We start from the raw sequence: 14,023 nt of genomic DNA, 5'->3' as shown, positions 1-14,023 counted from the left end.
AGTGCATGGATTTCTCAACATACTAATAATGGTCTCTCTGAATTTCCAGATCTCATAAACTAAGCTTGAACATCAATTTTGGACACTATACTAAGAAAAATAAGAGAATCTGTTTCACTTCCGTTATTATAGCTAAACTGACAGAAAAAGAGCAAAGACTTTTTCAAACATTAAGACTACCAATTCATTGAGAAATTAAGTAATTTCATTACTTCGTGGTCAGTTAAATGCTGAAGGGTGACAGGCAGCTTGACACAAAAAAACTTCACATTTGGACATGAAATAAGGTTAAAAACCAAAAATTTGAGTAATGCATGTAGTATTTTTGTGGTACATTGCAGTTTCTGCATGGAGGAATTCAATGATACACCTTTGCTCCACATGTACTTCCATGTTAGATACCACTCTGTCAAACTATCCCTCTGCTGCCATCTATTACATGACAACAAAACATAACAGCATGTTGGTGCAACCTCTACTGCCATACCACCAACACTTACCTCTGATGCTGTAGGCCAACATAATAAAATAGGAAGCACTACTTTCAGAGCAGCCCTCATTTTACCGTGACCAGGATCTTGACAAATTTCTTGTTCCTGGAAGGTGTCTCCATCTAAGTCCAATATGAATCTTCTGTAGGGTTCAATTATAACCTAACAGAGAACCTTTCTGTACAGTGCTTGGAAACTTATGAGTAGTGTACTTCCCACCTTCCATGCTCATTTTGAGATGATGAGAAAAAGAAAAAAAAAATAATAAAAATAAAAATTAAGAGCCCACTTCTCATTATATTCACATTGGAGGGCCAAAAAACCAATATTCAGTCAGAACAATTCTTAGTTCTGACTTTTAAAATGAAGTGCAATTATGGTCTGAAGCAGTAAAACAAGGATACAGAACAAAACAAGACTGACTCTAGAAACTCAGCAGTGCAGCAGCATACTTACTGTTAGATGTCTATGAAATATGTAGCTCAGTAAACATGGCCACAAGGGTACGCTGCTGGTTTAAGGACAACCTGTTGTCCACCAGGACCCTCAGGTCCTTCTCCTCAGAGCTCCTCTCCAGCAGGTCATCCCCTAACCAGTCCTGATGTATGCAGTTATTCCTCCCCAGGCGCAAGACTCTACGCTTACTCTTGTTAAACCTCATCAGGTTACTCCCTGTGTAAACCTCCAGCCTTTCCAGGTCTCGTTGTATGGTAGGGCCTTTGTACTTTCATTTACCTGAGGGTACTGTTGAAGGTTTCTTGACAATAACATCTTCACTGTCAAGCTTATACTATGTTCTTTTTATCAGCATTCTATACTACCTCATCATGCTCCCAGTATCTACCACTTCCAGACTCTACTCACTTCTATCTAAACTTAAAACGCTGCAGCAGGCTGGTCCTTGCTTTATTTACAGCTTTGATGGTCCCGCAGAACAGCACAATAATTTTAGCTCTAATACTTGCCTAGGGACAATGTGGGAATGTATTTCATGCTATACTTATTAGCTTTATTTCCAAAATGGCAAAAGAAACAACAAGATAAATTGTTTGTAATATGCTTGCTCTGAAAAAGACGAGAAACTACTACCTGCAGCAGTAGATGGTAGTGGAAACTAAGATTTCATCACTTTCAGAGTTCACTCACATAACAACTCTGAGATATGGACTGCCAGTATTAGCCAAGCTTACTTTTCATCTCTTTATAATTTTATACACTTAATGCGAGTATCTGGAAGAAAGATATGCCTACCTGCCTTTGGAAAGCTATTTGACATTATTTTCCTCTAAGAATTACATTTCCCCCCAAAAATGTACACTCTGGCACAACTTACAAAAGGCATCCAGCGCTGAACAGAAATACAGAGCTTATCACAGTATCACAGTCTCATGCGGGTTGGAAGGGACCTTAGAGATCATCGAGTCCAACCCCCGGGATTCGAGCCTCCTGTGTAGCAGAGCGGCACTTCTACCACTTGCGCCACAGGGGGGATTCGAACCCTGGGCCCCAGTGTTGCAAGCGGCATTCCTACCACTGCGCCACTGGAGGCGCCAATAAGGCTTATAAGGTTCTGTATTTTTTTTTAACCTCTTCCACTGTCCAAACAAAAAGCAAACATGACCACACAGCGAGGTACTAACATTTTAAAAATTTTAAGGCACATTCCAACAAAATAAACTTTTATTGAATGCAGTAGTAGGCATTCTAATTTAAGGGAACAGTGTTTTTCCTCCCCTCAAAGAGATCTCCTCTTTCACAATTTATAAATGCTGTATTTCAGTTACAGAAATATTTCTCACGTCAAAAAAGATGATTCAGTTTCGATTTTTTTTCTTGAATTATGAAGTGCAACTAAGTCCTTCCAAAAAAAGATGATAATTACCAGTAGGCACTAGAATGAGAAACCTTCAATTTCTTTACTACTGTTGGGTGCAATTTATGTTAATTCAAATACTTACCCATCTAGACTGTTGTTCTTAGAGAACTATATAAAAAGTGGCATTTAAGAATAAAGAAATGCAGCTTAAAGAGCAGTTTATCACCTTTAAAAAAAACAAAAAATCTTAATGGTAGCCTGCATGTTTAATACCATTCCCACAGTATGTCAGCTAACACAGGCTTAGTCCAATAATTTAGAACTTGAGAATAGGAATGTCTTTTGGTTCTGAATGCAGATCATAAGTCCTCATGTCCCGTATGTGAAGGCTCAGTTGCTTCAGTCTCCATTTCCTCTCCTGTGAAATTAGGTATTGTTAGAACGCAAAAATGAGTATGTACTATTAACTACATCACAGTTTTTTAAATGAAGAATTTTTAAAAGGGAAACCCCAAATCAACATATTTTACAAGACCAAACAAGGCATAAAGTCATATAAAAGGGTTATTTGCACCAGCAAGCCCAAGCTAATGAAACTTTTACCAGAAGCAAACAAAAGGTTCAAGCACACTGGTTTCACAGTGGTAGTGAAAGATAAAAGCAGTACAGCTACTTCCATTTCAAACTTTTGTTTTCAGCTATTCACAAGGAATTTTCTCCTTTCCACAGGACCTCCCATAAGACATTCAGAAATTTCAACATAAAAAGCAAGAATTACTCAGAATCATGTTCTATATTGCAGAGCGCATGGTTCAGATGTCAAAACAGCCCTTAAAAAACAGAGCAGCTTTATCATGTGGTTAACAGCATCACTACAAGAAAACGTTAGGTCACACTGTAAACTGTTCATTTTGCTTTTACTTTCATAAAGTGTCAGGCCACATTAAAATCATAGTTATGCAGCTTTCATGCATGCAAATATTCAGCAGATGTTACCATGCATTTTCAAGTTTTTTCATTTGTTTTTGAAAAAGAACTAATAAGAACAGTAAGTACAGAGTGAAGTTAACTGAAAGACCATAAAGGGCAATACTGTATAGTACTGCAAAGATCTTCACAACTTCATTAATGAAAGATTCACCAGTTCTGATTCTTGTGCGTTCTGTGTACATTCAGATAAAGCCTCTAAGTCATAATTAATAATGAAGAAAAAAGCAACGAGGCAGGCAACCTTGCTTTTGTGGTAGCAGTGATCTGTTAGTTCACATTAATGAAACCTAGTGACTTACAAACATAACCTTCATTTAAACAAAATACAACATGGGAACATGACGTTTAAAAAGCACCCATTTTTGAGCAAGAAAACATGCATGCCAGAATACACGGCCAACTGCAACAACCTGAGACAGACTAGAGCTTTAGAAAGATAATAAGTTATACAGAATAATTTACAAGTGGCAAGATCATTAGTCAGAAACACACCTCCATCTATGTATATATTTAAAAATTTGTCATTAGAAAGTCACTTGCCTGTTTTTACAGTTTGAACACATGTTCCATCCTTATCTTCAAACCCTTCTGAACATACACACTTATAACTACCTGGAGTATTAACACAGTCTTCATTCTCCTTCGTGCATACCTTTTCTGAAAGGTTACACTCATCTATATCTAGAGACAGGATAGAGAGAGGAAAAGAAATTAACAAGTCCATTGCTGTGGTTTTGTTATATAAGTTAGTTATGCTCAAATAAAATTCCATCTCAGGACACTTCCACCATAGCAGTTAATTGCTTACTAAAGACACTGAATAGCAGAATGCTGCTGCAACAGATTTGACTCCTACTAAAGTAAATTTTTACTAAAGTAAAAATTTGCCATATTTCAGACTGCTTCAGACTTATTCAGACAAAAACATTTTATGTTTTGCAGGTCTTACATCAGGAAATCAATTAAACTACAGCATTCATCTTAACCTACTGCAGATTTCCCATTGTCACTTTCTGTCCATGCCACCAAGGTGCAACAAAACAGAAGGGATCTTGTAAATACTTCACCATCACAGTTAAAAGCTATTTAAGATTGTGTACCCTATTCTCTCCCACACTGAGAAGCTTTGATTGCCCTCTTACTTCATGTGTTACAATTCACTGCAAATTATTATCATTGGAATTTGGACATTAATGGATCCAAAAGAAAGACTGTACTGCATACTGTCTTTTCTGTAAAATAAATGACTACAGACAGACTTCTAGTGAAGTGATATGTAGCTGACAGTATTTGTGCATTTGTTTCTGGAATTGGCTACAAAATAATTTTATCTTTTTGTTGGAAAGTTTCAGCTTTAAACTTTATCATGCATATTAGCTTAACAAAATAAAAAAAAAACCAAAAACATTATAGAATCTTTACTGCTAATATCACAACAACTAGAATTATTCTGATAGGTTTGAAACCTGAATCAGACTGAAGTGAAAGTGCTTTAACAGCTCCTCAATGTGACTTAACAGTGTGTTGACTGGCACCTAGCTATATCCTGTTCAATTCACCAACCTGTACACTTCTCATCTTCCTTCATGTATCCAGATGCGCAGGTCTTACACTTGTCAGAACCTTCTCCTGTGCAACCTACACAGCTAGCATCACATGCTAAAGAAAATATTTCAAGCATCAAAATTATGTTATTATACTTCAGTTTTAAAATTATACTTCAGTTTTAAAATAACCCCTCCCTTAAAGTCAGCCAGTATACCCACACTTCAGATAAAATAATTAAATATAAAAATTCAACTATCTCAGTCTTAAAATAACACCCTTGAAATCAGTCAGATTACCCAGACAAGAAAGAGCCATAAATGTCTCACATTACTCACATGACAGGTCTAAAGCCTCATCCTCCCTAACCCCAGACAGAATCAGACCACATGGTACTAAATGCCTTCTCTAGCATACTATTAAGATTCTAGACAGTTTACTATACAAGCAGATCAAAACAAAACCTTTGCATGAGAAAGATCCATCTGTGTTCAAACAATACTGCTCATCTTTGCAAGGAGAAGAGGCACATTCATCTAAATCTGTAATATAAAGAGCAAAAAGTTACCTGAAATAGCAGTCACAATTAAAAAGACAGATTAATATTCAAATGCTATACTTAAGATATCATGTAATAACTGGCCCACAAAAGCTATAAACTTGAAAAGAATTGAGAACCATCATTACAATGAGCTTATCTTTAGGTAATGCAACTGCAAATAAAGTAACATGATAATTTAGTTACTGTTTTCTTCAGTATAAAGTTATATTAACAAATGAAAACTGTGATCTGCAGAAGCTGTTCTGTGATGACAACAACAGATGTATTAGAAATTCAAGAGATGGAGTTAAACAAAGCTTCCAGGATACCTGCCATCCTTGTAATTTTCAAGTCAGTGTTACACTATCTGTATAAAAAGCATAAATGCAGGCAAAACTGAGTACCCTTCTGAAATACTGTATGGGAAATCACATCTTGAACCACTAACTAATCAGCTGAGGCAAGTGTTGGGTCAGCTGTGGGAGCACAGGTGAGAGTAATCTAGCTGTGCTCCCGGAAGGGGTAGACTATGACTCCACCTCCTCTGAGACCTCATTTAAGGGCTGACCACCACTGAGGCAGCATCACTTGGAGATTGCTCCCCAGTGGAGACTGTCTCAGCTTTCCGGTCTAGGTATCAACATTGCTGAGTTTTCTTTTGCTAATAACCTTTGGCTATTTACCACCGTCTTGGTCAATACCTTTACAATTAGCTACCCTTACAAATACTCTGATTACTCTATCCTGTCAGACCAAACTACGGAACTTTTAGAAGTATTTACTAAGAAAAACAAGAAAAAGACAACAAGAAATTCACACAACTAAAGCCCATCATTTTCCACAAAGAGCAAACTGAAAAATAAAACAAAGTTATGGACCAAACCAGCCAAGCCAAAACAGTTTTACCCAGCAAGTTAAAATATTCTGGTCTTGTAAATTCAAAGAAAGAGCACAATGGTATTCATTACTGAAAAAGATTTGGTTTAAAAAAAGCTATTTCAGTCATAGTTGCTGCCAACATGATTCCTTTTAACTTATTAACTGGCTTGTACTTTAACAGCTGCAATGTGGAAAAAAAGGAGCTGTATAGAAGACGGTAATAGAGTACTTTAAGAACTTCTTACTGTGTTCTACCATTGACAAGGCAGGTGTTGCATTAGCAGCAATTCAAATCTTAATTCACATTAGCACATTACAAAAGAAGTTATATTTACATAACTTCTAATATAATGCTTCCAGACACTATTGTAAATGTATTCTGCTAGTTTGATGTGATCAGTTTGCTATGGCATATTTCATGTACTCATGACTTTTACTTAATTTGAGTGAATGTGTTACTCTCACATTACTGCAGTCCTGCAGTTTTTCCTTAAATGTTCCGTATATATCTCCCAAGATAGAAATACTGAGCTAGAAACTGATGATCAGTGGGGAAGAAATACCACATTGCTCCCACGTGAAACAAGTTTGGAAATGAGAAACTACAAATGTAGAAACCTAAGCCAATGGATTTCATAGAACACGCTCATAAAAATACTATAAAACTTCATGCAATCTAATTTTATCAGCCAGTGTTGCTGCAAAACCTACTTTAAGTGTAGTAAGCATTACTCACCCACACAAGCCGCTTCTTCATTTTTGATCCAGCCTTCTTTACAGTCTTGGCAGTCCTTGTTACTTGAACCAGTACAAGTTTTACAAGCAGTGTGGCAGGCTGAGATGACAGAAAACCACAATGTGAGCTATGTTGAGAGATTCCAATATGAGTTAATGCTTATGCATTCTCAAAGAAAAACTTATTTAGGATTTACTAGAAACCATCCTGTTTTAGTAGTCTGAGTCCTGGATTCGCAAGATTAAAACTTGACTTTGTGGAGATATAATTCACAAAAGGGCAGCTCTGTCCTACCAAAAGTACAGGAAGCCAAACCTGGCTACTACAGATTCCTTCATCATTTAAAATGGAGTGTCATGCAATTATACTGACAAAAAGTATGTTCAGTTTCTGAAATATCTGGGAAGATCAAGAACAAGCCAGCACCCATTTATACTGTTCTCAAATAATTTCATTTGCAGCTGTCTATTAAGCCAATGTATGAAGCAATACTACTCTTCAGAAAACAACAAAACACACCATAAATCCAGCTGACTGACTGCATGTTATGTCATAATATAAAACAAACTAAATGGAAGAATTACTAGATGAAGAAATAATATAAAAAAATAAATAAATCTCACCATCAGGATTCAGATGCTACAGAATCTTATTCAAAACATAAAAATAGCTGAAAAAAGGTAACATATGATATGTACAGCCTGATGAACTGTTTCATAATTGAGCTAAAATGTATTTAATTGGAATCAACATTGTACTGATGTGCTATTTCCATGCCTGTTTACTCCAGCTAAGTGTATTTGAGACATGAGGTGAAACCAGCCGTTAAAATAGTTCACAATGCAGCTCTAAGAGATTATTCTTTTATACCATTGACTCAAAGCTTGCTGAAGGACACAGATGAACAAGCCCAAGCAAGTCCTGGTCAAGGGTTGAGAAATCCTTCCTCTGAGGGACACAGATGGACAAAGCCAGGGGAAATAAGAGAGAGAGAGAGAGAGAGAGAGAGAGAGAGAGAGAGAGAGAGAGAGAGAGAGAGAAACTGCAGATGAATGTCTAGGAAGCAACCTTTTGTGTGGGCTTATCTTGAGGAAGATGGCCATCTCAGGGGGCACTGCACATGACTCTTACCCAAACACCCAGGAATTTCACATAAGCAGGAAAAAGGGAGGATAAAAGAGGGATCACCAACCATGACATTAGGTTTTCTGACATCAGATTCCTCGCAACATGAACAAGAGAGGTTTTTGGACATCAGGTTCCTCACGAACTGAGACCTGCACACTGAAGATGTCTGCATTCTGAAGGTGTCTCCCATCAGATCCCTCACTATGGAAGTCCTGCTAACTAATGGACTCTCCTGGACCTGCTACCTGAATCCTGCTGCCTGCTCCTGGACTTACCCTGCAGCTCTTTCTTGCTACCCACTTGCTTCCCAAGGCTGGCCACTCTGCTGCTGCTCTCCCCCCCTGCACTTTTGCCTTGGACCATCAGAACGTCTTGCAACGGGACCACTGCTGGATCCTGGCAGTGACTATCCCTGCTTTATGCAATTCTTGCCTTTTTCTATCTTTTCTATCACCTACCTTCCCTTCCTAATCACCCTGATTAAACTTTGTAATAAACTGGTAGGACCAATATTTGAACTGTTGTTTTCTAATTTCATGCTGGGTATACATACACCAAAGTACCTCTTCTCCCTCCTATAAATCGGAGTGAAATAACAGCCACTTCTGTCCAAGATTTTTGTCCAATACCTTAAGGGATTAAAGAAACAGCACAAAATTGATTCTTGGTCTTCTCTCACAACAGAAATGAATTCTGCTTCTTAAGGAGAAAAAAAAAGAGAAAAAAAGAAAAAAGGAAAGAGAGGAAGGAGGAATAATACGCAGGGTAAAAATCAAAATTAGTCTAGGTAAGAGACTTACAGAATTCTCAGAATTCCATAAGCATGACTGACAAGTCCTCCATGGTTAAACCTGAGTAATCAAAGACTATTTTCCCATAACTACTTAAAGTTATTACGCTTACCTGTTTAAATTGTTTCTACCTTGTCTGCCAAAAAATAAAGAGAAGATGGAAGACAAAGATCTTATCAGTTGCCAATGATTTTATTACCTGTACAAACTGAATGCGTGTCATTTCTCAAGCTACTGTAGTAACCATTAGAACAGTCCATACAAAATTCTCCTGTGTATTCCTTGTTGCAGCTACATGTGCCATCTCCACCTCGGGTACCATCACCATCACAGTGGCCATTTCCATGGCAAGGTCTTTCTGATCCACCACGACAAGCTCAAAAGGATCAAAATATTTTTGCAATCAGGTGTAAAAGGAAATAACTTCTTATTCTTAGCCACAACCTCCCCACTCACCCCCTTCTGCATAGACAGTACAGCAGAAAAATATATACCTATAACTGTATGCCATTTCCAAATCTTTATCCCCGGAGAGCAACCAAAATACTAGGATATCTATCTAAGAATACAGAGGAACTCGGAACAGTCTCCGGGGAAATTTAGCTATAAATTTCATGACTTAGAATGTTATCTATTTTTATAGCTTATGGGATAAAGTTGGTGTCTTTATTTATTCCACGTACGTAAGAATGCTCAAACTGCAGCTGGAAGAACCTACCAATGATCTCATAGATCAACACCAGGAATTAACACTAAATTTTTAGCAATTGCCAAATAAGACACCAAAGCTAAACTCTAACAACATGCAAAGTTTTACAGATTTATAATCCATACAAATTTCAGTGGCCAAAACACTTTCTTTCTCTTCTATCAGACTTCACTTCTAACCAAGCATGTTCCCACCTGTTTCTGCCACTCCTTTTTCAACTCATCCTTATTTATGATTATTATTTTTTTGTTTAATCCCCAATAATGTTTTGGATGATTTGTCTTTCTTTAACTCATCTGAGAACTGCTCTTTACATACCTTCTGAAACGGTATCTAAACAACAGACTTATTACTCAGCAGCTGCTGTCTAAAGCCAAATATCATACTTCATATGTCCATATTATTAAGCAAGTGAAAAAGTGCTTCAAAAGAAAAATTACCAAGGCAATCTGGTCCATAAGTTCCAGGTGGGCAACAAACTTCTAAAGTTTCTATGCAAAACCACTTAAACAAATCGGGATATTTCTTCTTTCTGCATATGAAAGACAGTCATTTATCAATAAAAAGAACAAAGATTTTTAACAGTTAACTTAAACAACTGAATGTCCACACTGTCAACCATAATCTATTGCACGTTACACAAGATTAGGAGCTTCTCTTCTGAAGTGACCTTATTTCAGGAACCAATTGCTTAAAGTCTTCTAACTTTAGGCACTGTTAAAAAAAATAACCTTCTAAACTGAAATACTATTACCTGATTCCACATGTTTTTATTTACAAGAAAAGTGGAATAAGAGTAATCAACAAAATGACTTCGGTGCATTCTTGATATCTCCTTCCACTTTTTTCTTTTTTTCCTTAGGGTATGTTTATATAAAATTCAGACATGTGCATTTACATATTTCTCTTAAATACAATAGCTGTCTTAAAGACAAGTATTGTATTTACCTCAGAAAGAAGATAAAAGAAGATACTAACATTTGCTCAAATTACTGTGAACCTGACTTCTTGGTAAGATGCATATTAAAATTCCTGTTCTTTTTTGCCATGAATCAAGGAATATTTAGGAAGTTTTTTGTTTGTTTGTTTGTTTTTTTTAAATGTATTAAGAAGTAATAGTTATGCATTACTTCAGCACTAGAATATATCCTCAATAAACAATATAAGCACTAAGTATTACTTTACAAGCAGGCACAGTATCTGCTACATTTACACTTCCAACTTACAACACTGTAGAGGTTAAAAGTGACCTCTAAAAACCACCTAGACCAACTCCTCTGCTTAAGTAGGATCTCTACAGTAGGTTGCAAAGGAAAAGTATCTAGACTGGTCTTGAATATCCCCACAGAAGACAACTCCACAACCTCTCTGGGTAGTTCTGTCATGCTTACAGTAAAGAAGTTTTTTCTCATCTTCAATTTCCTCTGCCCATTGTCCTTTGTTGTCATTGAGCATCACCAAAAAGAACTTGGCCACACACACACTGACACCTGGCCTTAGATAATTATATACATCAATAAGATCCCCTCTCAGTCTTCTCCAGGCCCCTCATTATCTTTGTGGCTCTCCTCTCTCCAGTAGTTCCCCATCTTTCCTGAACTGCCCAGATGTGGACTCACCAGGGCAGAGTAGAGGGGGAGGATCATTTCCATTGACCTGCTGGCCACACTCTTTCTAATGCACCCCAGGATATCATTGGCCTTCGTGGCCACAAGGGCGCAGTGCAGGCTCATGGTCAACCTGATGTCTACCAGGACACCTGGGTCCTTCTGTTTAGAGTTCCCTTCCAGCAGATCAGCCCCTAACCTGTACAGACACACGTAGTTATTCCTCCTATGCGGCAGTCTCTACACTTGTCCTTGCTGAAACTCATCAGGTTCCTCTCCACCCAACTCTCTAGCCTGTCCAAATCTCACTGTGTCAGTCACTCCTCCCAGTTTTGGATCATCACTGAATTTGCTGAGGGTGCATTCCATCCCTTCATCCAGGTCACTGATGAAGATGCTGAAAGAGACTGTACACAGTACCAACCCCAGCTCCTTAATCTACACAGGGTGATCCCCAGCACAATTCATTCAGTACCACTTCCTGAAAGACATGCATTCCTGTACTAAATGGAAGGATGGAAACTACCTGGGGTCTGGAAAAATCCTGGTCTAGCATCTTGCAAACTTAAGCTACAGCACTAACACAACACAAATAACACTAACTTAATGAATTTAAAATCACTGAATAGAGAAATTATTATTAATTGTTGAGCAAAAAAAAAAAAAAAAAAAAAAGTCCTCTGAGGTTTTCTTCTCATCCAAATTGTATTTAGATGCTTTTTCCACTTCTTGCTGTTGTGCAACAAAACCCTACTTCCATTCAGAGGTGGCTGCAATTAGCAGCCCTGAATAAACTTAATTTGGAACATATAGCTCAGGGTCACCTCATGATAGCTCTTGGAATCTCCATAGCTAACTACATTTCCCAACTGTCAGAAGAATTAAGTGGACTTGCACACTTTTCATCTCTGTGCTACAACTAACATACTCCTACTGATCAGGCACAGAATATAGCATTAGTATTTTGCCCTCTTACGTATTTATCAGCACAAAGATCTACACTCAAAAAAGATACTTACAGTTTGAACCACCATTTCTCTATATGTTCCTCATGCTCTTCTACCATGTTGTTACATTCAAAGTTACTGCTGTCGCAGAGATTCTCCGTGATCTCTACAAGTCGAATTTCACTACAAGAGAAGGAAAGTCATGAGTTTAATTTGCTGTTTAATTTGGCACCACACAAAGCACAGAAGCGAGACCTGCAGCCTAGAATATTTTATCAGTTGAAAGTGTGTTCTGAACCAGCTCGAAGACAGAGTAAATATTACAATAAAGACCTAGTTCACTTCACTGTAACTATGAAGATTGTGTTTACTATGTATCCAGACTGTAGGTTTACCAGATTTTTCTACCAAATTCGACAGTAATTTTTAGATATTGCTAATACCTGACACAAGCTCATAAAGTTCAGAAAATCTACCCCTGCTCATCAGTGTTCCAATTAAAATTACAAACCCAGTTTGAAATTCGAAAGAAAGATGCCAGATCGTTTCGCTCCATAATCAAACACATACACAAAGCAGTGCAGCAACCTGACACTCTTTCATTTTGCCATTTGGTACTGAAATAGCAAACGGTGAATTCCAGGGAGCGGTTACTGCTTTAATTGTAAAACAAGACTGGCACTACACCAAGATGAAGTCCACGCTGTTTAGGACAATCAATAAAGCATCATGGGTCACAAATAAGGGACGCCAGTCTTTATGAAGCGCAGACACAACATAACCTGCCGTATTTCAGTTAGTGTGGATTCATGATTTGGACACATGAGGCTTTAGCTCTGGTGTTTAAGCACGAGATTAGCACTGGTTCTGTAAAGGCATGCACAGGATACGTAAACCAACCAAAGGAGCGCTGAGGAGCTCACCTGGACTCGTACTTGGACAGAGTCTTCTCCTCCCAAGCAGTGTTTCCACCACCAAAATTCTTCTTCGCTGTATCTGCCAACCCCTGGAAAATTAACAGCACCAACAAAATCTAAGCAGCAGTTCGTGTTTCCAACACAAGTTTAGGGCAGCAATATCTGCTTACGTGATGTCACAGTCACTTCAGCAATGCTCTGAGGCAGCTGATCAAATCGATAAGCAACAAGTGAAGGAGCAGAGGTGACGGCAGCACTCGAGGCCGCAGGTGACAGCACGGGGCTGCGGGGGGCGGTGCTTCCCACTCACCTGTCAGAACCTGCGGACACCCACCGGCATTACAGCACCAGCGGAGCCCCGGCAGCGGAGCCCGAGCCCACCCAGGCCCTGAGCTGGTGCTCCCAGCGGCTCCCGAGCGCGGAAAGAGCCGCGAGGTCTGACGAGGGTCCCGCCTGCACCGTACACCCTGCACCCTGCACCCTGCACCGTACACCCTGCACCCTGCCCTCATCCCCGCCGCCCACCTGGTTGAACCTGTCCACGATGCCCCGGCAGGTGGAGCACGCCAGGCGCCGCCGCTCACCGGCGCCCATAGCAGGGGGAGGAGGCAGCAACAGCAGGAGGAGCAGCGCGGCGCACAGTGCGGCCAACGGCGAGCGAGGCGTGACGCCGGGCCCCATGGCGAGCGCGGCGCTGCAGGACGATGGGCCAGGCGGCCCGGCCGCGCTCCCAGCCCGGCTTAGCGCGGCCCCGCGGCCCCGCCTCGCCCCGCCCCCGGCCCCGCAGCAACCGGACACACAGCGGCCGCGAGCCCCATTCAGATTTCCGCGTCAGCCCCACGCACGCTCCGACTGCCAGCGGCCATTGGTTACGGGAGGGGGGAGAGGACGAACGTGGTCCAATCAGCCGCCGCCACGCTCCGGGC

The 14,023-nt window shown here is 39.5% G+C and overlaps 1 protein-coding gene across 1 annotated transcript; it reads right to left on the bottom strand.

Annotated features, from left to right (window-relative positions):
- Window positions 1-2,132: 2,132 nt before the first annotated feature.
- On the bottom strand, window positions 2,133-13,867 carry CRELD2 (cysteine rich with EGF like domains 2). Its single transcript, XM_015852047.2, has 10 exons — window positions 13,623-13,867; window positions 13,104-13,186; window positions 12,253-12,363; window positions 10,067-10,158; window positions 9,117-9,293; window positions 6,999-7,097; window positions 5,307-5,384; window positions 4,861-4,956; window positions 3,838-3,978; window positions 2,133-2,725 (listed from the first exon to the last, which is right to left on the bottom strand). The coding sequence occupies exons 1-10, from the start codon at window positions 13,776-13,778 to the stop codon at window positions 2,667-2,669; spliced, it is 1,092 nt and encodes a 363-aa protein (XP_015707533.1). The 5' UTR covers window positions 13,779-13,867; the 3' UTR covers window positions 2,133-2,666.
- Between the last annotated feature and the right edge of the window lie 156 nt (window positions 13,868-14,023).

The sequence above is a fragment of the Coturnix japonica genome, chromosome 1 (genome assembly GCF_001577835.2).
Source record: "Coturnix japonica isolate 7356 chromosome 1, Coturnix japonica 2.1, whole genome shotgun sequence".
In the NCBI taxonomy this organism is placed as follows: domain Eukaryota; kingdom Metazoa; phylum Chordata; class Aves; order Galliformes; family Phasianidae; genus Coturnix; species Coturnix japonica.
Note: the sequence above shows the minus strand (reverse complement) of the source record. Positions and strands in the feature narration are given on the sequence as shown.